Source organism: Octopus sinensis, linkage group LG4 (genome assembly GCF_006345805.1).
Source record: "Octopus sinensis linkage group LG4, ASM634580v1, whole genome shotgun sequence".
NCBI classification, from domain to species: Eukaryota; Metazoa; Mollusca; class Cephalopoda; order Octopoda; family Octopodidae; genus Octopus; species Octopus sinensis.
The window spans coordinates 59,110,512-59,131,281 of record NC_043000.1 but is presented as its reverse complement, the minus strand read 5'-3'; the positions used below and the strand labels follow the sequence as shown (position 1 = coordinate 59,131,281).

Sequence of the window (20,770 nt, the reverse complement as noted above, 5' to 3'; positions counted from 1 at the left end):
GTGCAGATTAGTTACAGTTCAGTTCAGTCTATTATCACTGAAGATTTGGGTATGAGACACATGTCTGCTAAGTTTGTGCCAAAACTGCTTTCAGCTGACCAAAAAGACACTCGCATTTCAGTTGCGTAAGATCTTGATTGTGCTGAGAACAATGGAAACATTTTGAAAATTTTGCATAGGCCTCTGAGCATGTATCACCATGCTTTTGGCAAAATTTGATGCAGATTTTCTGCTCAACTTTCACTGTCATGGTCAATGCAACAATCACATGCTACACACTTTCCTTCCAAGCACTGCTGTAAACAGTGGAAGTGAGCTAAAAAGTTAAAACTTAGTGCACATGCACAGCCAAGTACAAGGTCAATCTGTGCCAAGCGGCTTCACTTTGCTTGCTTTAGCTTCGTTTCTATGGCAACAGTCTGGATATTTATTGTTCAGACTACATATATCTGAACCTTGTAGAGTGTTTAAATGATCTGAATTATTTGGGGGGGAAAACTTTCCTTTCTTGACTATATAAGGTTCCCAGGTAGAATAATTACAGATTATTTGTTCTTTCACGAAGAAAAGTGCTATTTTTAGTCTAATATTCATTAGTAAGAAAAATAGAGTTGTGGTGTGATTACTAGAGATGTCTCTTGAGATCATATAACAGGCAACAGTTAGGAACGTCTGATTTGCAAATTTAATGGGAGATTGTGTGTATGTTTTGTCTTTCTCTCTCTCTCTAATGAGAGTTTAGGGCAAAATATGGTGTGCTTTCTTTAACCTAGTAATTCAGAAACATTGAAATAAAAAAGGAAAATGCAATGGAAGTGACTGTGTCATATGGTTAGATGAGTTTGAAAGAAAGCTTTGTCAATGCATGATGCACTAGAAAGGATTATAAACAATGCTTCAGTTTTGAATGCAGTCAATATGCAGATTGCTTTGCCAGTAGATTGATCTGCTGTTAGACCTTGTGAAAGCCATTGCTCAGGTGGAAAATGATAACTTTGCCTTCATCAGAATTTAACAGAAGAGAATTTTTGTTAGTGATTTTGTAATGCAGCTTGGTTGTCACTAGGATAATTAATGTCTTTGTGAACATAAAAATGTTGAAATGAACATCGTAGATTAGTAGTTAATTGGAGAATTAGTGTGTTTTCGGGTGCTGTGCTGAAACTTCATTTTTCAGGTATGCTAGTGCATTGAGTCCTTACCCTACTTTTCCTCCAGCTGTCACAATATAGATATTCTACTGGGTTGAGGCTGAGAAGATGTCTATGTCTACTCACAACTACACTGGCGTCTTAAACAATTAGCAAAAGTACTGATTTTGTATAAAGGTCCTCCTGAAGATGGTGGTTGTAGAGTTTTAGTAAGGTTTATGTTGTTGAGATATTGACTCTATTTTAATTCACTTGGCAGCTATGAGAAAAACAAATGGAATGCAAAATTGGAACATGCTGTATTCACTGAAGAAACAAGTTATTGAGTAATTTTGCATGTTGGAGAAGTGTTCTGACGAATTTTAAAATTTGAAAGCATTTAAATTTTACTGTTTTCAGTCATAATTTGCTGGTATTAATATCAAAAAAATAGACAGGGGAATTGCAGAAGCAGTAGATCAATGAAACTATAAGTCCAAATCCTTACAGTCAACTTTGTCTTTCATCTTTCAAGGCTGATATTTGAACAGACCTGTGATTAAAAGTAATGAACAAACACTACATTTATAAAAGTTAAATCCAACAGTGGTGGCAGCAATAGATACATCCGCCTTAAACACATGCAATTTCTTTAAAAAATGTAATTTTTTTTTTCATATATTGGGATTTTTATCATGATCATTGTTTAACGTCTGTCTTCCATGCTGTCATGGGTTTAACAAGAACCAACCAGGCAGAAACCTGCACCAGATTTCTGTAACTGTTTTGGCATGATTTTTACAGCTGGGTGCCCTTCCTAACACCAACCACTCAGCAGAGTGGACTGAGTGCTTTTTACATGGCACAAGCACAGTTGAGGTCTGTTTAGGCAAGGTTTTTACAGCTGCATACCTTTCCAAATGCCAGCCACTTTACAGTGTAAACTGGGTGCTTTTTAAGTGGCACCTGCACTGACAGGATCACCAAGTACAGGCATACCTCACCCTACGATGTCAACTCGTTCCAGGAGACATGAATTAACTTGTTGCTAGGCTAAACTGATAATAGCCATTCCCAGTTCTGTAGTTCATTTATGAATGCATTTTCAATAATACATGGTTAATAAAAAACTATTTTAAGCATACAAACAAATAATTTTTATTTTTTAATACAGTAAAAAAAAAAGTAATCTAAATTTACAAATAGAATTTGGCTGTGTTTACCATATATTGCAGATGCTTTATTTATGAATGTAGTTTGTAAAATAAAAACCTTTTTTAAGCTTAAAAAACAAATTCAGTAATTATTATTATTTTGCAATAGTAAAAAAACCTAAATTAATTTAAATTTACCAATATATACATACAATTTCATGATTTCCTTCACTAAGCTACACTTCTTTATGGTGTGTATCTTAACATTTACTATACGTATTTTAATATGATTTTACATGCTTTTATTCTTATTTATTGTACAGTAACATGATTTTATGCACTAGTGATTTTACAATTCCAATATTTGTGGCGGACAGATGTAAAGTCGAGTAAAATAACTTAACTTGATTTTTATTTTTCAATATATTATTTTTGAAACCGATGTATTATTGAGAACAACTTAAGCCAAGGTATTCTTTTCTTTTATTCTGTATGCCTGTACTTTCAAGACTAAAAAAAAATACTCTTTTGAGAGGGGAAGGGGCATTTAGTTTTTAAAATTGTTAAAATTTATTTGAGTTGCTGTAAGGATGGGATTATAGGCTGCTTCCTGAAATTAGTGGACATACTGTAGATGTGAGTGTGTATTTCTGTAAGCAGAATTTTCATAATGATAGGATATCCTGATATTCCACTTTAAGGTCCTTCAACATTTCTATAAAATCTGTTATTCAATGTGCCTTTATATGTTAGGAAGTTAATACAGTTTGTTACAATTTTAATCACATATTTCATTCTTAGAGAATGTGCATATTTGCATCCTACAGTCTTGCTAATTTCAGCTTTTTATCTACATGAAAAGAGGATACAAAATTTCTTAAAATATTTTAAGATGAATAGTAGAGATTACCTCTACCATTTAATCGCTACTTTGTTTTACAAGAAAGACCATCCATAGGAATTTTGATTCAGTCCCTCAGCATCACACTTAAAAACAGGTGTCCTCAACTATTGCCTTTAAGCCAACTAATACCATGTGAGCAAAATAGGTAGGCAGAAACTGCATGGAAGCCTATCATTCATTCATGTATGTATGCATATATAATACATTTGTGTGCATGTGTAAAAGTTGCTATTTTCACCTTCTGCACAAGACTGAGCAAAAAGTGTTGTATTTACATTTCCTCCTGTAGTTCTGTGCTCTAGAAAAGTGGAATTAAAATCTCCCCTACATTTAAACAGGTAAGAATTGGAGACAGAAACAGCATCTTGACCATAAAAATACTACCTTGGATAATATCCATCCAACCTCTGCCAGCATAGAAAAGTGGACATAAAACAAACAAATGAAAGGTTAAACTAAATGAATGGAAATAACTTTTAAACACTTACGAATTTGAAACAAAAAATTATCAAAATTCTAACTATTTTGGAGATTTAGTTGTGATTTCTAGCAGGCTGATTTATGCTGTAGAGGCAAGCTATTGTATTCAGATGTAAAGCTGAAGCAAAAGTTTAAAAAGTGGGTGTAGGTAAAGTATACTAATACCATGTTTTGTTGGTAAATAAGAAATAATGAGTTCTTAGAATCTGAGAGAGAGATCATCAATATCAATTCATTCCATGAAATTTTTGGAAATACCTGTTTTCTTGGATCTCAGACGTCATTGTATTTGTATCTAGCCGATGAATCACTCTTTCAAAGCAACAAACTCTTTTTTTGAAGGCTTATTGTAGCTGTTACGCTATTCACAGCCATTTTACTAAGCTTTTGAGAGGCAAATCGAAATCATTTATTGCCGATTTTTATCTCAAAATACTAATCTTCACTTGTTTCACTCATTTGACTGGCCATGCTAGAGCACTGCTTTTAGTCAAACAAATCAACCCCAGGACTTATTCTATCAGTTTCTTTTGCTGAACTGCTAAGTTACAAGGACGTAAACACACCAACATCGGTTGTCAAGCAATAGTGGGGGACACATATATATACACATATACGACAGCCTTCTTTCAGTTTCCATCTACCAAATCCACTCACAAGGCTATAGTAGAAGACAAATGCCCAAGGTGCCATGCAGTGGGGCTGAACCTGGAACCATGTGGTTATGAAGCAAGCTTTTTACCACACCAGTTCTTTTTTATTAACCAAATCTTTACAAATAAGATACACCTGCTTTCTATTTACTTCTAAACAATTCAGTGAGCTTTATATAAGTATTATTCCTGGCAACTCTTTTTTTACTCTTGTTAGTAGTAGTTCTAGCATAACCAACAAGCTAGTAGAATTGTTATTGTGCCATGCAAAATGCTTAGTGGCATTTCTTCCAGTTTTACGTCTGAGTTCAAATTCAACTGGGGTTGATAATGCTTTTCATCCTTTCGGGATTGATAAAATAAGTACCAGTTGAGTACTAGGGTCAATAAATTTGAAGTTGACTAACCACTGCCCACAAAATTCCAGGCCTTGTGCCTATAGTTAGAAAGAATTTATATGTACTAACAAAGAAGTAGAGGTGCTTAAAATTCAATGTTTTTTTTTTTTTTTTGTTCTTGCCTCTCATTCAAAACTATATCAAAAGGTGAAATTTCCTTCCTGATTGAGAGACACGGGTCTGCCTGCAGATTCAAGTGATTCTTGGATTTTGTCTTGGGTGACAAAAGAGAACTGAATCTAGATTTATAGAAGTGTCATTGCAAATGGAATGACAGTTTTGTGGTTTTTATCTCCTCAGGGTTAAATCTAGATCTACTGAATAATAACGTTCTTTGTGTGCTTTGATATAATAATGAATGAAGGGCGTGGGAATTTCTGTTCTGCGTGGTCACGCAACCTATTGGAAATAATAACCAATCTTCCCTGAAATTACAGCCATCCGTCTTGAAAAACGAAAAGGAGACACAATAGATAATGTAGCCCTAGATATACTCTGCCTGAAATAAAAACGGGATAACCCCCAGACGGAATGTCTTCGATTATAATTCCGTTGGGTCAGAGCTGACCAAAAAGACTGAGGAAGGAAATCTATGTCATGTGGGGGGGTTTTGTGGTGGTGGTGGGGGTTCTACTTGCACGTGTTTGTGCGTGACGTAATTCATAATTACGTTTGAAAAACGTCTTACTTATGACGAAATAAAACATTAATGTCATTTTTTCTAATATTATTGGTAATAATATTTATTCTACAGGTAAGCAACTGGATGTTTAAAAAATTTCACATTTCCCTTACAAATAATTGGCGGGAGGATACAAGTTTAAAAATAAATTGCTCTCACAAATAACATTAAGTTAGCAATGCGGAATTTATTGATATTTAAACTCCTGTGTTTATTTTTTATTATTTCCCAATGTCTTTATCGATAAATTTTCAACGTGAATATTTAATTTAGAATAAAAGCTATACGAAAAACTTTTAAGTCCTTAAATTTCTCGTCTCGGATCGATTTTCTTAAAAATTCCTGCTCCATACTAGACGAAATATACAATTTGTTTCCAAAATATATAATACATTTCATACTGAAAACCGGGCGGCAGGAATGATTCAGTGATTTAGAAAAAAAAAATTTCTGCTTTAATTTTCATTAATGAAAATATACAAAAAAATTATGAACGGAATATGAAGAGCAGTATGATGGCTCTGAATAGCGTGAAATATTGATAGGAACATTTACAAATACCATTATTGGCAACAAGAAATCTTATAAGAATATTTTTAATTTGCAATTTTAAAGTACTATCAGATCAAAGCTACATCTGAACTGACAAAAGATCCTATAGACGATCATTAGAAATGGCAGTCAAATATCCGTCAACTCACACACTACCAAGAAAAAGAAAAATTCATTTAACAATATAATCTTTGGTATTCAAAGGACAAGATATTCATGGTTAGAGCGCCTTTAATCGGGGCTGACCTGGAGATCAAACAGCTACAACCTAGAAGTTCATTATAAACCTCACGCGACCCAACTCTTGACAAAACTTGGTGAGATCGAGATTTTCGTTGTTGGTTAGCTCCAAGTCAGCACAGATTAGACAAACATACGGTCAAATACATTCTGACTGTAACCATTCTGTTCTTTTATATATTTAAACATTATCCTTTTTTTCTTTTAGAACAGTGATTCCCAACTTTTTCACAACCAATGAGTTTTCCCATGGACCCATTTTAATATGCTTATCCGTATGTATATACATATAAATGAAATTTTATAAATTTAGTTCACAGACCCTCAGTATTACCTTTGCGGACCACAGGTTGGGAACCACTGTTTTAGACGGACGTTTGTGAGTTGTTTTTTTGTTTTAGTTTGAATTCTGTTTTTAATAGGTGCAGCGCATCGAGGCTGTTTCCAACAGAAGACGGTTTACCCCATAGATCAAAGATTGAGTTTACCAGGCTATACAAACTTACATTCGGAATTATTATGCGATAAATTTGAAATACTGAAGAAGGTAGCTTACTATAAAACGTGCTTTTCGTAAAAGAAAAAGATGAATAGCTACGATCTTACAGTTTCAGATTTAAATGTCATTTTGGTCTAAACATATATAGATATTAAAAATGGGGAAGGCCGGTTTATGGGATTACCTTGGGTTTCCTTTCATTAACCCTCTTGTTACTATGTTTCTGTTGAGATGCTCTGTTTCTCTCAATTAATTTTAAATATAACAAAGAATTTAGTAAAATAACTTAGTTATCATTAAGCTAATGTTAGGAACATAAGTTGTGACTAAGGCTTAGTGGAAGATTTCAATTCAGAACTTATGAAAACAAGACATTTGTACGACAGAGCCAGGTGGGTTGGGACCAAAAGGGTTAAAGGGTTTAGCTTAATGATGTATCGTCAAATCCCAAGGTGGGCAAGCTGGCAGAAACGTTAGCATGCCAATATATATGTGCGTGTGTGTGTAGAGAGAGAGCTGATTTCTCTAAGCATTTTATATGAACGCCTTACAAACTGAAAGCGAAAATGCTACAGAGATTAAAAGTTTTGGTGAGATATGAAGTACATCTTAATCACCAGCATCTTGCCAGTTGTACATCAAAGAGAAGGACGGTGATTTAAAAAAAATTTTCACCGCTTAAGCATCCGAGGGTCGGATGGTAACAATCTTAAATTGGGTGACCTATTAAGTGTGATAGTGATAGAACCTCTACAATCTACGTCAAGTACTTTGGCGTACCGCAAGATGTAGCCAAGTGCAGCTAAACTTATAATATACTAGCAGTATCGCCCGGCGTTCCTCGGGTTTGTAAGGGAAATAACTATATAAGCATTTTTAGAGAGTTATAGCCAAAATATAGCAAAAAAATGCATTAAAAATAAAAAAAATTATGGTAAATTTATTTTTTAATCGTTGACATTTTTAGAGAGTTACTTCCCTTATATAATAGTGAAAAATGCATTAAAAATGGGAAAAATTGATGGTAAATTTTTTTTTAAATCGTAGACTCATCGTAGACGCGCGTTAATACCCAGAAGGGCTCGATATGAATCACGACTATAAGATACCCGGTTTTGGTTAAACTGCACCGCAAAATGTGGGAGTAGTTAGGAATCTAAATCGTAGGAGACAGCCACACAACTTGACTTTTATATATAAAGATAACTAGCAAGTACTCGTAGAAATTTTACGGTCACTTTGAAAATTGTGGCAGAGGTAAAAAAAAAATACGCACACAACCCGTTTTTGGCATGACCCTAACACTAAACATTGGGTGTACGTATTCTTTACCTTTGCCATTTTTGTGAAACATTTGATTCTTGAGAAGATATAAAAATCCACATTGGTAGTATTGAAGGGACTATCTATCTATCTACTTATATACCTTCCTATCTACTTACATATATGCATGCATGCATATATACACACATACATACCCACCTACCTTACCTATCTATCTATCAGCATGTCTCTTATATTCTACTTACATTTCTGTTGATGTACGTATCTGTCTACTCTAACAATATGAACATACATTTAAACCAAATAACTGAAAAAAAATTATTACGGTGCTCCAGCATGGCCTCAGTCTTTGGACTGCTACACATAAAAAGGTAAAAGTAATAACCACGGCTATTTGCTAAGATTATTTTACTTTGATTTAACTTATATGTTGATATATATCGTCATCCATCTTTCTATCGACAGACTGAAGATCTGAAAACCTTTAACAGTAACTAAACTTCTATTTTAATAGTCTGTCACAGTATTCTATTATACTACGTTTAAAATCATATAGCTGCTCTCTATTCCGTAGTTCTTTCCCGTCAACACTCACTTACTCTCTTTCTCTGTCTCTCACTTCAACTACACCACATGTCCCTACACTTAACATGTTTATGTCTCTACTTTCTACTTCTTTCTTCAACTAACTAACCACAGCATAATAGCAATACCTTTTCTCTTGCCTCTCAGCACCAACTCTCTCTCTCTCTCAGTCTCTCCTTTAAACAAACCACTTCACATCTTAGCATGATAACTATTACTTTCTGCCTTAATGCACATCGATAAAAATTTCTCTACCTCCTTCTCTTTCTCTGTCTTTTTCTTTTGCTCTTGGCCTCTCCTTTCAGCTAACCACATGACAGTCTTAGCATATTAATATTTAGATACTGTCTAGCTGTGATAAAACGTCACCCTTGGGGCCTGAGTAGTACCAGATTATCAAATATATAATGGTATACCACTACATATTTGATAATATATAAAAAGGTTTGTTTTTTTTTGCTAACCAAGTCCTCAAATATGTAACTATACTTTTCATCAAGTACCACAATATCTGCTAACTTCTTTTTGCTGGACAAATTAAGTTTACGAATGTTGTGTTGTATTTTAAAAGTTCTAACCTCAACCTCAACTATAAATACACCAATCTTCACAATATCAGTATCTTCTACATATGTGGGAATTCTGTTTGTGGAGTTGTTAGCTAACTCCTCCTACATCGTTTAATTGATTTTGATGCAACTTGACATGTGAATACAACTCATGTCTAGAAACCACATGACATACTCAAATTGTTGAAAAAGTTGATAGTAGGGCCCCTGGAAGGGATCCTTATATATATATATATATCTAATATATTTCATTTTAATAGCCAAGGGAAATAACCCATTCATTTTCCTAAATCATTTGGTATAAATCAAATTGAATATGTTTATTTCTTAGTATTTGAACTATTTGAGTTATTTTCACAATTTATCCAGTATTTTCGTAAATAATAGATCTACTTACTTCAGTTAGTGACTTATTCACAAATATATCAACACTAGCGCTGCTAAAGGTAATATTTTCTGGAAATGCACAAAGCCCTTTTCAGAGTTATTTACTTTGAATTATTATTATCTCATATCTGATTAGCCTGTTATTATGTAACATGTTTTACAACTTTGGTATACATACCTTATTAGTATTTCCTTCTAAGTTCTATATACTCTGGGAACACATTAAAGCCCTTTTCGGGACTACTTTATTTGAATTCTTACCATCAGGTAACTAATTTCATGTTATTACATAATTGACTTCATAATTTGGGAATTCCTAAAAACAAGATCGTGTGTAAGACAGTTCCATATTCTCTGTAAATGCATAATAACTGTTTCAAGGGCTACATACTTTGTATTGTTGTTTTGGGATTAGCGAAACAATTATGAGAATAGAACCAAGGGATAAGTCCCGCTTTCCCAGGAATTACCAAGTACATCAGCGAGTCATCGTATACCTGCTTGGCATTTTTCACAACATTATTTTTGAAATCAATTTATCTTCATATTGCTTTGCTCTAAATTATTTAAATTACACTTTATTGTTTGCTACAAATCAACACCTTCCCTTGCATTAACTTGCCTTAAATGTCATAAATTGTGGATGAATTAGTTTATATTCGCATTTTTTCAAACAATATTATTGTAATTTCTGACTGCAATGTTACAGTTACATGTTTTTTTTTTTTTTTTTTTTTTTTTGTCTTTCCTGAATTGGTTATGCTTGTTAACATCAGACATTATAACTGATGGATGGACAATATATAAGAACAAAAAACTTATGTATTGGCTGCTATTCTTTTCAAGTTCAATGTAATCAATGACAGAGTGACATTGGCACTTTTACTCAGTTTAGCTCTTTCAAAACTATCATTAGCACTTCTTTTAACTATACTTTTAGTTCCAGTTTCTTATCCTTCAATATTAATAATCTGCCTTTTTTTTCTTTTCATTTTTCTATACATGTAAGACAATGAAAATTCATGTAAATGTATGGTGTAATATAATAGCACAAAATGAGGCCAAAAGATTGACATTTGAATATATGGGTCAATTTTTCCTGAAGAACATCCAGTTTTAAGTGGAGAACAAAAGTGCAGGCAAAGATTGGTTTCGTCATTTTCTTAGAAAACACATTATGGAGAACTGCAAGGTACAGTATTGAGTTTTTGTGCATTTTGCAAAGAAGCAAGGGTACACTATTACATTGGTTGATGAAATAAGATGATGGTAGTAATAAGCAAAATCTTGAAACATGTTCTAAACAAAGATTTTGCACACAATGCCAGATGATGCTAAAATATGAAGACATTGTGTTTATTCTGCCAACTCTACAACAGTGGGACAACTAAACTATTGTTGGCAGGAACATGATTCCTGTTTCCTAAGAGCCATAGTAAATTTAAGGACATGTAGACCAGTAAACCAGAGTGACAATCATAATTAGTTTAAGTTACCCGACAAAATACCTATCTGGAACTGGACGTTGATTAATGCTATCACCCATAACATTTACTTTATCACATCATGAGTCAAGTTGGAATGTTTAGACTTGGGTCACAAAACGTACTTTTTCAAGAATATCTCTAAGTCTCTGCTGAGTGTAGTTGCTCAGTTTTTGTACACATGTATAATGTCAAATGGAAGCTGTAATAGTTTTAACAACTGAAGATAAGCATTTGTTTTTATAAATTGCTTTCTGAGTAGACTAACTCCACTTTCTATCTTTAACTGTAAAATTTCTTCTATATTTTTGTATGTTCTGGGTTACTGTTTCTGTCATCTTAATCAATTTTTTCTGGAATTCTATCATACCATTTTCCTTTTATGCTGTTTTATTGTGCAGTATTTATATTTGTAAATATGGCAAACAACAATCCATTTAGACTTTTGGATTGAAAACATGACTGTTATAGTTTTAACTTATTTTTTATAAAGTTATTTTCCCATTTCTTTGTGATCTTGCTATTTATTTGGAACTGTAAGCTTTCTAAATCTATCATCAATGCTTCTCAGTCTTCTTGAAGAATTTTGGTGATAAATGGTGATGGTTATGAAAGGCAATTATTACTTGTTGTAATCTGACTCCACCATTACTGGTTTCATTATAGAAATGCAAGTATTAATTCTAAAACATATAGTTGGATTATGTGATTTATTCATGGTAATATTTACATCTGGTTGGAACAGAAAATTTTATGAGCTAGTCAAATGAGTCTCAATGGACTCCAGGAGTTAATAATATGTCATAGAAAGCAGTTCTGATTAAAGATGGCTTCAGACAAGAAATTGAACAATTACAAATAGTGCTAAAAGTTTTTTAAGACCTGCATTAACTTTAAAATGAAAATATAATATTGCTATGTATAAAATTGCAAATTATGAACTGCAGGCTTGTGGTAACTGAAATATGTTTTACTCAAATAAAAATATACATACTGTTAATAATTATATACTAGTATATACACTTTCAACATATATGCAAAGTAAAATGTTGAAGTATGCAGTGTCTCAGAACAGAAGAAAGTCAGCTATTAAATAAACCCTACACTGTTTACTTTTAGTGTGTAATGCCACATTATAAACAAAACATATCATATATATGCCAAATGACACAAAAGCTGTTATTAAAAGCACAACTTCTGTTAACAACAAGATCATTTAAATCTAATAATGCTTCAGATACAAATAGTAGTTTGAAGTATGAGAAGAAAAATGAATAAAAATAATTACATACTATACTCCACTCATATGAAGGGTCTTGTCTTGTGATTGTTTGGTGAACTTACCAGTACTGGTGCAATGAAAAAAAAAAAGGATCCAGTACATTCAAATGGAATGGTTGACATCAAGAAGGGCATCAGGCAGTAGAATTCATGCCAAAATAGACACTGGAGTTTGGTGCAGCCCTCTGGCTTGTCAGTACATGTTTGAACTGTTGAATTCATGCAAGTATAGAAAAAGAAATTGCAAATAATGATGACATCTGAATGGAACAGAAAATTCTATTCACAAGTCTCAATGAATTCTAGTTGTTAATAATATTTAAAAGGAAGGAATTTTTTATTGACTGATGCTTCAGACAAGAAATTGTCTTTTCAAGAAGTGTTAAAAAGTTTAAAATCTGGTTTAACATAAAAATGAAAATATAATATTGCTATGTGTCATCATCATCATCATCATCATCCTTTAACATCCATTTTCAATGCTGGTGTGGGTTGGACACTTTGACAGGAGCTGTACAAAGCTCCAGTGTCTGTTTTGTCATGATTTCTACAGCTGGATTCCCTTTGTAATGCCAACTACTTTACAGAGTGTACTAGGTGCGTTTTACATGGTACCATCATGGAGAGGGTCACCAAGTGCTTTGCAAGATAGAAAGGAACAAAAAATCCTCAAGTGGGAGATAGTAGAACTGAGGAGTGGTGGCTTTGCGCCAGTTGAGAGATTAACAGTTTAGAGGAATAGAGATGGGTGTCTTGCTGTAGATATATGGATATCCCAGTTGGAAAAGAAAGGAGAGTGAATTAGTAAGATAAGGAGAGCAATATTAAGAGATGAGGGTGAAAATGAGTCGGAACATGCCTGCGAGGGACTTTGAGTGTGATAAGAATAGGTGAAATGATACAGAGCTTTGGACTGAGTGAATGGACAGAAGAGGTGATTGCAGCAAATGATGGAGAGAACTATAGGAGAGGTGCAGAGGCAAGAGTTGCTGTAAGTATGTGTGGGCATTGAGGTATTAATGATGGAGAACAGCTCAAAGGGGAGAAGGTGCAGAAAGATGATTGGTGGAGACAGTAGGCAGGGGAAGATAATGGGATAATGGAAGTGGTTTTGGGTCGGGAAGAGGGGTAAATGAGACAGCTAGGGGATGTAGTATGTGCTTGTTCTGCCATCAGGTGATAGAGAAGTGATGGGTGTTAGAGGATCAAATATGGTGGAAATGTTAATGGGGCAGAGAGGATGAAGGTGGGGAAGAGCTCCTCACAGACAAGCATTACCTAGGTGGTTTTAGGATATCAATTCTACTGTGATGGGTGGGTTTTCTTGAATACAGCAAGGCACCAAATATCTCGGTCCTTTGTCATCTCCTTTGTTAGGCTCAGCATCAAGCATGCAATAACAGGAATAAATATGTATGTATGTGTACAGGATATATGAAATTTTTCACATTGGTCGACATTCATAATACATTGGCTGAGTTCAAGCTAAAATTGCATGGTATGAAAGCAAGTTAAAAAATATTGATGACTGCTTGATCTGTTACTTGATATACCAGTAAACCAACAGTCAAAACTAACCAAATATCACTATATGATTTAATAGTCACACTAACATACATGCATCCCCCACTGAAGTGTGTATGTGTGTGTGTATCCCTTATAAAAATTTCCATAGACAAACATCTTCAACAATCAGCTATATCAATTTGTAGAAAGAAAAGTGTATACACTGGTCCAGTTGGTTGGATAATTTAAACACACTGTCAAGAATTATTTTAATGAGTGAGTTCAGTAATACAAAATTGAGTATTCTCATAATTATATAATACATGTATGCACACATAAATTCTCCCTTAATTTCACTCTCAAGGATAGCTAGATAATACAGTCTTCCCTCTTTCATTGCAATCCTCAAGATGTGCTTGACAAACTTTAATTGATATTTCAGCAGATGCTATTGGCAATGTGCAGAATATTCACAATCTATTACATACATTTAAAAAAATGTCACTTACGTGTACACTTTTATTTTATTTAAAACATAGTGTGGTACCAAATTTTCAACACAGTACATATATATATACATATATATGTTCTTTCGTTCCCCTTCTCTCACATTTCATTGCCTTCTCTTCATGCTCACTTTCCCTCCTCTTTTCACTTTACTGTGTCCGTCATTTTTTCTCGACCCTTCTTATTTCTTCTGTCCCTCAGCCTCTACCTCTCTCTCTTCTCTCCCCACGTGACCAGTGTTCAGCCAAGCCTGACCTTTCTTTCTTGGTTTGGCTGTTGTTTGTGCAACATCTATATTCTTCCCTGTGCTTGTGAAATTTTGTATCTCTGCTGTAAGGCTTTACTTCCACACATGCCAGCTTAATTTAATTTGTCCCTAGTTGAAAGACACCTGTTGTTATGTCCTGTTATTTGTATTTGTGTAACTTTCTTCATTTTTTGCCATCCTTGTTGTCTTATACATTCGCTGCTTTCTTCCAAGGAATCTAATGCTCTTAGCTTAGTTTTTCCTTAGGGCTGGCCAAATTGGAGCAATCTCAAGTATAACCAGCCGAAATTGCAAAGATAATCTGGAACTCAACTGAGGAAAGAAAACCCCGAATGACCCATCCTTGTTTTCTTTGTATTGTCTATCTGAATGTTTTTTGTTCTTGTCCCATTTTGTGTACATGCGTATGTACATAAAAACATACATACATACATACACCATTGCTCAGGATTAAAATGGCATAGTTTGTATATATAATTCGACTAAGTAACATGTCATGCAGGTGTTTGAAGGATTCCAGGCCCTAACCTGCCATGAAAATTGGGGGTGGGGTGTGTGTGATTTTTTGAACACACCAAAAAGCTGTCAGTGGATATACTCTCCTTTGTGCCAGTCAGCACTGCATCTAACATGATCCATAGTATGGTTGACCGTCAAATGAATGTAGGTATAATGGAGATATTGTGTGTAAATGGGTACATTCTGGAAAGGGGCTGCAATGGGAGACAGCAATGGAGAAGTGAACTGTTGAAATGCTGCAGAAGGTGAAAGGTTGACATTGGATTTCTGGTGTGACTGTAGAATAAGAAACATAAATGAGCCTATGCAGTCACATGAGAATATGTAGTAATGAATTACTTGAAAAAAATAAGGTGTAATAGCTTACTGTGTGGTTGGTGAGAGTAATTGGAGAATATACTTTGTTACTGAAGTCCATGCAGGAAAGTGCTTTGTTGATGCAGTCTTTGGGTTTGTTGGTATTATGCCGAAATGGTATCCATCTTCACCATTCACAAAGAGCAATGGATACTGGAGTGTATCATAGGATGTAGTAATTCCTACAAAACCTCTTGGTAAACAATATTTTTTTTTGTTTTCCCTTGTGAAACAAATGCAAATAGAATTTTCTTTTTGCTTTCTACTCTAGAGCAGCTAACATTTAAATGCCTGTGTGAGAAGCATAACTCTTCCAAGTGAAGTCCTACCACAGACAGTGCTTGACCCTGTGATTTATTGATAGACATTGTGAAGCTGATACGAATAGGAAATTGCACTCTTCTAAATAGAAATAATTTCAGCTCCCAATGGAATGAGAGGAATCCTAGGTGTGAAAACATCCTCTCCTTTTCAACATCCAGAGAGAATGGTGGCCTCAATAACATGTAGCATCATCTTCTTTATCACCAGGCGTAGCCCTTTGCAGAGTGTTGGTGGATTCATATTTCTCAATAACATCACTGGAGTGCCCACTTTAAGTTCCAGTCTGTGGGGAGGTAGTCCTGGAGGCTCCAATGAATTGAGAAATTCTGTTAGATAATTTCCCACCTCTTCTGGATCTGGGATTGTATCAACTGACTTATAGATGTGAGGACTTCCAAGAAGGTACTGCAGCAACTGTTCATTAATTTTACTTAGTGCTGTTTTTTGGAGCTAGTATTGCTCTTTCACACACACAAACTCATTTTGATTGGGTGTGTGGTAAGTAGGTTGCTTACCAACCACATGGTTCAGAGATCAGTCCCACTACATGGTACCTTGGGCAAGTGTCTTCTACTATAGCCTCAGGCTGACCAAAGCCTTGTGAGTGGATTTGGTTGACAGAACCAGAAAGAAGCCCATCGTATAAATATATATATATATATATATATATATATATATATATGTATGTATGTATATGTGTGTGTGTGTATGCTTGTGTATCTGTGTTTGCCTCCCCCCCACCATCGCTTGACAATCGATGTTGGTGTGTTTACGTCCCCATAACTTAGCAGTTCGGCAAAAGAGACTGATTGAATAAGTCCTGGGGTCAATTTGTTTGACTAAAGGTGGTGCTCCAGCATGGCCACAGTCAAATGACTGAAACAAGTAAAAGAATATATATATTTGTTTTGGTTGTTTGTGTGTGTATTTCTGTGTTTTTTAAACATATAGACAATGCAACACAAACTTTAAAACAGACTTCCACTTTGAACAATTTATGAAGGTATGTATATGATTAACAAATATTTTTACCGGCAGCGTAGCAATAGGCAACAATCTAGTTTTGTATAAAATTGAATAAAGTTTTCTTATTTTGTGATCAATTTTAATTGAAAATTTTTATATTGATACAATTAATAAGATACTGAAACTAACATTTTGGTACATAATTTTGAATTTTATTTAGCAAAATCAGTTAAAAAATTAACAAATGTAGATCTTATAATTGACTAGCCATAAGTCGCTGGGCAGGCCATAAAAGTTAAAAGTATTTCAGGTCATTTGCAACATTAAAACAAAGTTACATTGCTTACTAGAACAATAACCTAATCAGTGATTAAACTATTACTGTCATTTGTTTGTATTGAACACTTAACACAGAAGCATGTGATAGTTTATGTTAGCCCAAAGTACTCATTTGTGAGTGTGACAAAATAAAATAGAACAGCTGTTTAAAGCAAGAATCCCCTCAACCCATAAGTTGCAGACCGATACCAGACTGCACAGAAAGAATAAGTTTTCAAATTTTATTTTAACTATCACAATCTATAAGATATTTTGCATTACATATTTATTATATGTGTAATATATATCATTATCATCATCATTTAGTGTCTATTTTCCATGCTGTCATGGTTTGACTGAAACTGATAAGCCGGAGAGCTGTACTAGGCTCATCTGATTTTGATTCAATTTCTACAGCCAGATGCCCTTCCTAATGCTAACTACTCCATGAGTGTAGTAGCTGCCTTTTATGTGTCATCATCACGGGTGCCTTTTCCATGTCACCAGCACAGGTCCCTTTTACATGTTTTATATATATAATGTACTTTATTGTGTTTTGTTATGCATGTGATTGTTCTGTGAAAGATTGTCTTGTACGAAACTGGTTTGTTGTGCAAAAACAGTTGTTGGATTCCTTTTAAATGGTCATGTAGTTCAGCTCTTTTCCATAGGCATCAGTAGGTGGCTGTTTTGGATAATTTTGTGGTTGGTAATATTGCCTATGGTGTTCATTTTTCTTTACAAGTATTATCAAACAGTTTTGTGGAATTAAATCACATGGTTAGTACTATTGGTAGTGATATCCGCTTCTTTTGACAGGCATCATTTTCTTTTTATATAAAACTAGCAGCATAGCCCGGCGTTGCCCGGGTATGTAAGAGCCCCTAGTAGGCAACGACTAATCCCAATCTAGTCCTTTCCCTCTAGGGAACGAAGGCGCATGTGTAGGTTGCAATGTCTTCTCTTCATTCCCAAATAACTATCAAGCAGCTATCGATAATTCAACCCAACCAATTCCTACCAGGAAGAAATTACATTCGAGACTTTACCCCCAACACTGCCACTTATGCTAATAGCTGCTGCAGCCGCAAGTTATTCGAATCCTTTTTTTGTTTAAACTTTCTTTATAACTACCACCCCAAACGTTTTACCTTAAATTTTTGACGTGTCCTAAGGGTCCTCGGACGCTACTTGCAAACTCTTGGTTTATTATAAACCACTTTTGTCGTGTGCACCAAAAAACCTTTTCCATTCGTTTGTTCAGTTTGGTCACTTTTGACTTTTTTGTTGTTGTCACTCAAATTGCTGCCCGCTTTTTTGCCGTTTTTGTACATTTTTATACATTTTGATGTTGCATATAAAAAGCTTAGATTCTCGACCCCATGTCGAATTTATCAATTTTTTTCAGAACTGGGGGAACCTTTCAAAATTTTCGCTGCGTTAGTTTTGAATTATGACATTGGGCTATGTGTGTGTCAAGTTTCATCAGAATCGGTTGAAAGCCGTGGTCAGGGTGAGGGTACAACCTGACAGACACACAGACAGACAAACTGCCGTTTATATATAGAGAGATTAAAGATGTGTTGAGAAGTTTTTTTGTTTTTGTTTTTTTCAAAGTTCCTCATCAGATTTTTGCATAATATGTCAGAACTAGCTCATTTTATGAGGTACCTTGTTCAGGTTCTGTGGTAGAGATCAAGACTGGTCTTGTAACCTAACATAAATTTGAACATTTTTTAGGTCCTTGAGTACCAGGGTATTCGCTCCTTCTTTTCTTCCCTTTGATGTTAGTTTATGTATGTATGTGTACATGTTTAATACACATAAATATAAACATAATATACATTAATAGCATTATTTTCTGTTTACAGAGAAAAAAAGATTTAGAAATGTTACTCAAGTCGCAACGGACATATATAAATGGTACTAACTTAAAAGACTCAAAATATTACTTGGCATTAACGACTGGTGATTTTAACCCTAGAGAACTGAGACCTTGTACTTCCAAAAATTATCATGTTGGTGGAGTGACTCCTGTTCTATATCCGGGTAATAACTGCAACTGTAAACATACCAAGCTAACAGAAGAGAAAGTAGAACAGAAGAATCTTAATAAACTCGAATTTAAATCTCTGCCCCAAGCTTTAAACTTTTCTAGAGATGCTAAAACAAAATACTTAAATAAACCATCTATACTGGAGAGAATTGAAAAAAATGAACTTAATTTGAAAAAGAAACTTAGAGCAGATTTCAGAATTTGTCACTGTAAAAGTGTTTTGCCAAAATTCGTTATAGATAAAGTAAAGACACAAAAAAGAGAAAATACTTACCTTCTTCCAGATTTGAAAAGAGACTTAGAAATGAAAGACATTAAGAAAGCAATCTTCAATAAACCTTCAAACAAATTGACTGCTCAGTTTTATAATGATAGTGAGATACGATTAGTAGCAAATAACTTTTATAAGTGGATGGAATCCCTTGGTGAAGGTGAACCATATATAACAGTCAGTTCATTATATAGCCTTTTGTTGAACAGTTTTGAGATAAAACCCTCATTGGCTATAAATCTACAAATAATTGATGAAAAGGAACTGGACGTTGGCCAACGTAGATATTCTACCGGATTAGAGACTTTTACCTTTGGCAATGAAAATCCTTCCTACCTCGAATATTTTAACAATAATATAAGTAAGAAAGAGTTGTTAAGATTTGAGAAACTATTCTCCAATGATGATAATTATGATGATGATAATTTTAACAAAAATGTTAATAAATAAAACAAAAATAATGGCCAAACAGTGAAAATTTATATTGAACCTTTCTAACTACTTCGCAAGTTACTTTTATATAATGGAACAGAAACTATTATTTAATATAGATTTTAAACTGTATTAAATCTATAAATGAATTTCTGGCATGTAATATATTCTAGTGAAGTTTGTGGAAAACAAAATTTATTCATAGAATGGAAATCGTGTAATCAAATGAAATTATAAAATAATACACATCATGCAAGTATATTATTTTATTTTATTCTCCAAAATAACAATAAAGTGTTTATGCCCCATAAAAAAAATATGTCGTCACACCTTGTCTAGCTGTTTTCTCTTTTTCACCTCATAATTTTACCTTTTCATCTTACAAGTAAGTTTAAGGTAATGAATAGGTTAAGGCATAATCTGACCAATAATAATATTAGGAAATTTATGTCTACTCAGAAGTTTGGTGACAAAGCCTTTTTTTTCAGTTGGAGATGCAGAAGTGTAGACTTTGGAACTTATACTTCATCCCTGATAAATGGGGATAACTGATTCAAAAGGTGGCATTAGTTTTGAACTTCCAGCTCTAATTAATGATCTATTTTGATATAATATAACAATATTAATATATCATATGCTATTAAGACAACCACATATTATTAAATCAGTTTATTTCACTACAAAAGCTTAGAGTAAAGGCATTGAACAAAGGTCTATCTTGTGTACTTTTGCAATATGTTCCCTGGGCTGAGGATAGAAAAACTTAAAGCAGTTAATTAAGAGAGTTTATATAAGACTAGCAGTATCGCCCGGCATTGCTCGGGTTTGTAAGGGAAATAACTATATAAGCATTTTTAGTGAGTTATAGCAAAAAATGCATTAAAAATGGAATAAAAAATGATGGTAATTTTTTTTTTGAATCGTTGACTCACCGTAGACATTTTTAGAGAGTTACTTCCCTTAT

General features: G+C 34.0%; 1 protein-coding gene across 2 annotated transcripts; it reads left to right on the top strand.

Moving 5' to 3' along the window:
* Window positions 1-4,344: 4,344 nt before the first annotated feature.
* LOC118762974 lies at window positions 4,345-19,826 on the top strand. 2 transcript variants are annotated; one of them, XM_036502018.1, is made up of 2 exons: window positions 4,345-4,354; window positions 18,919-19,826. In XM_036502018.1, the coding sequence occupies exons 1-2, from the start codon at window positions 4,346-4,348 to the stop codon at window positions 19,822-19,824; spliced, it is 915 nt and encodes a 304-aa protein (XP_036357911.1). In that variant the 5' UTR covers window position 4,345; the 3' UTR covers window positions 19,825-19,826. The 2 variants fall into 2 exon arrangements, with proteins under 2 accessions (XP_036357911.1, XP_036357909.1); XM_036502016.1 differs by lacking the exon at window positions 4,345-4,354 and adding an exon at window positions 10,192-10,709.
* Window positions 19,827-20,770: the final 944 nt, after the last annotated feature.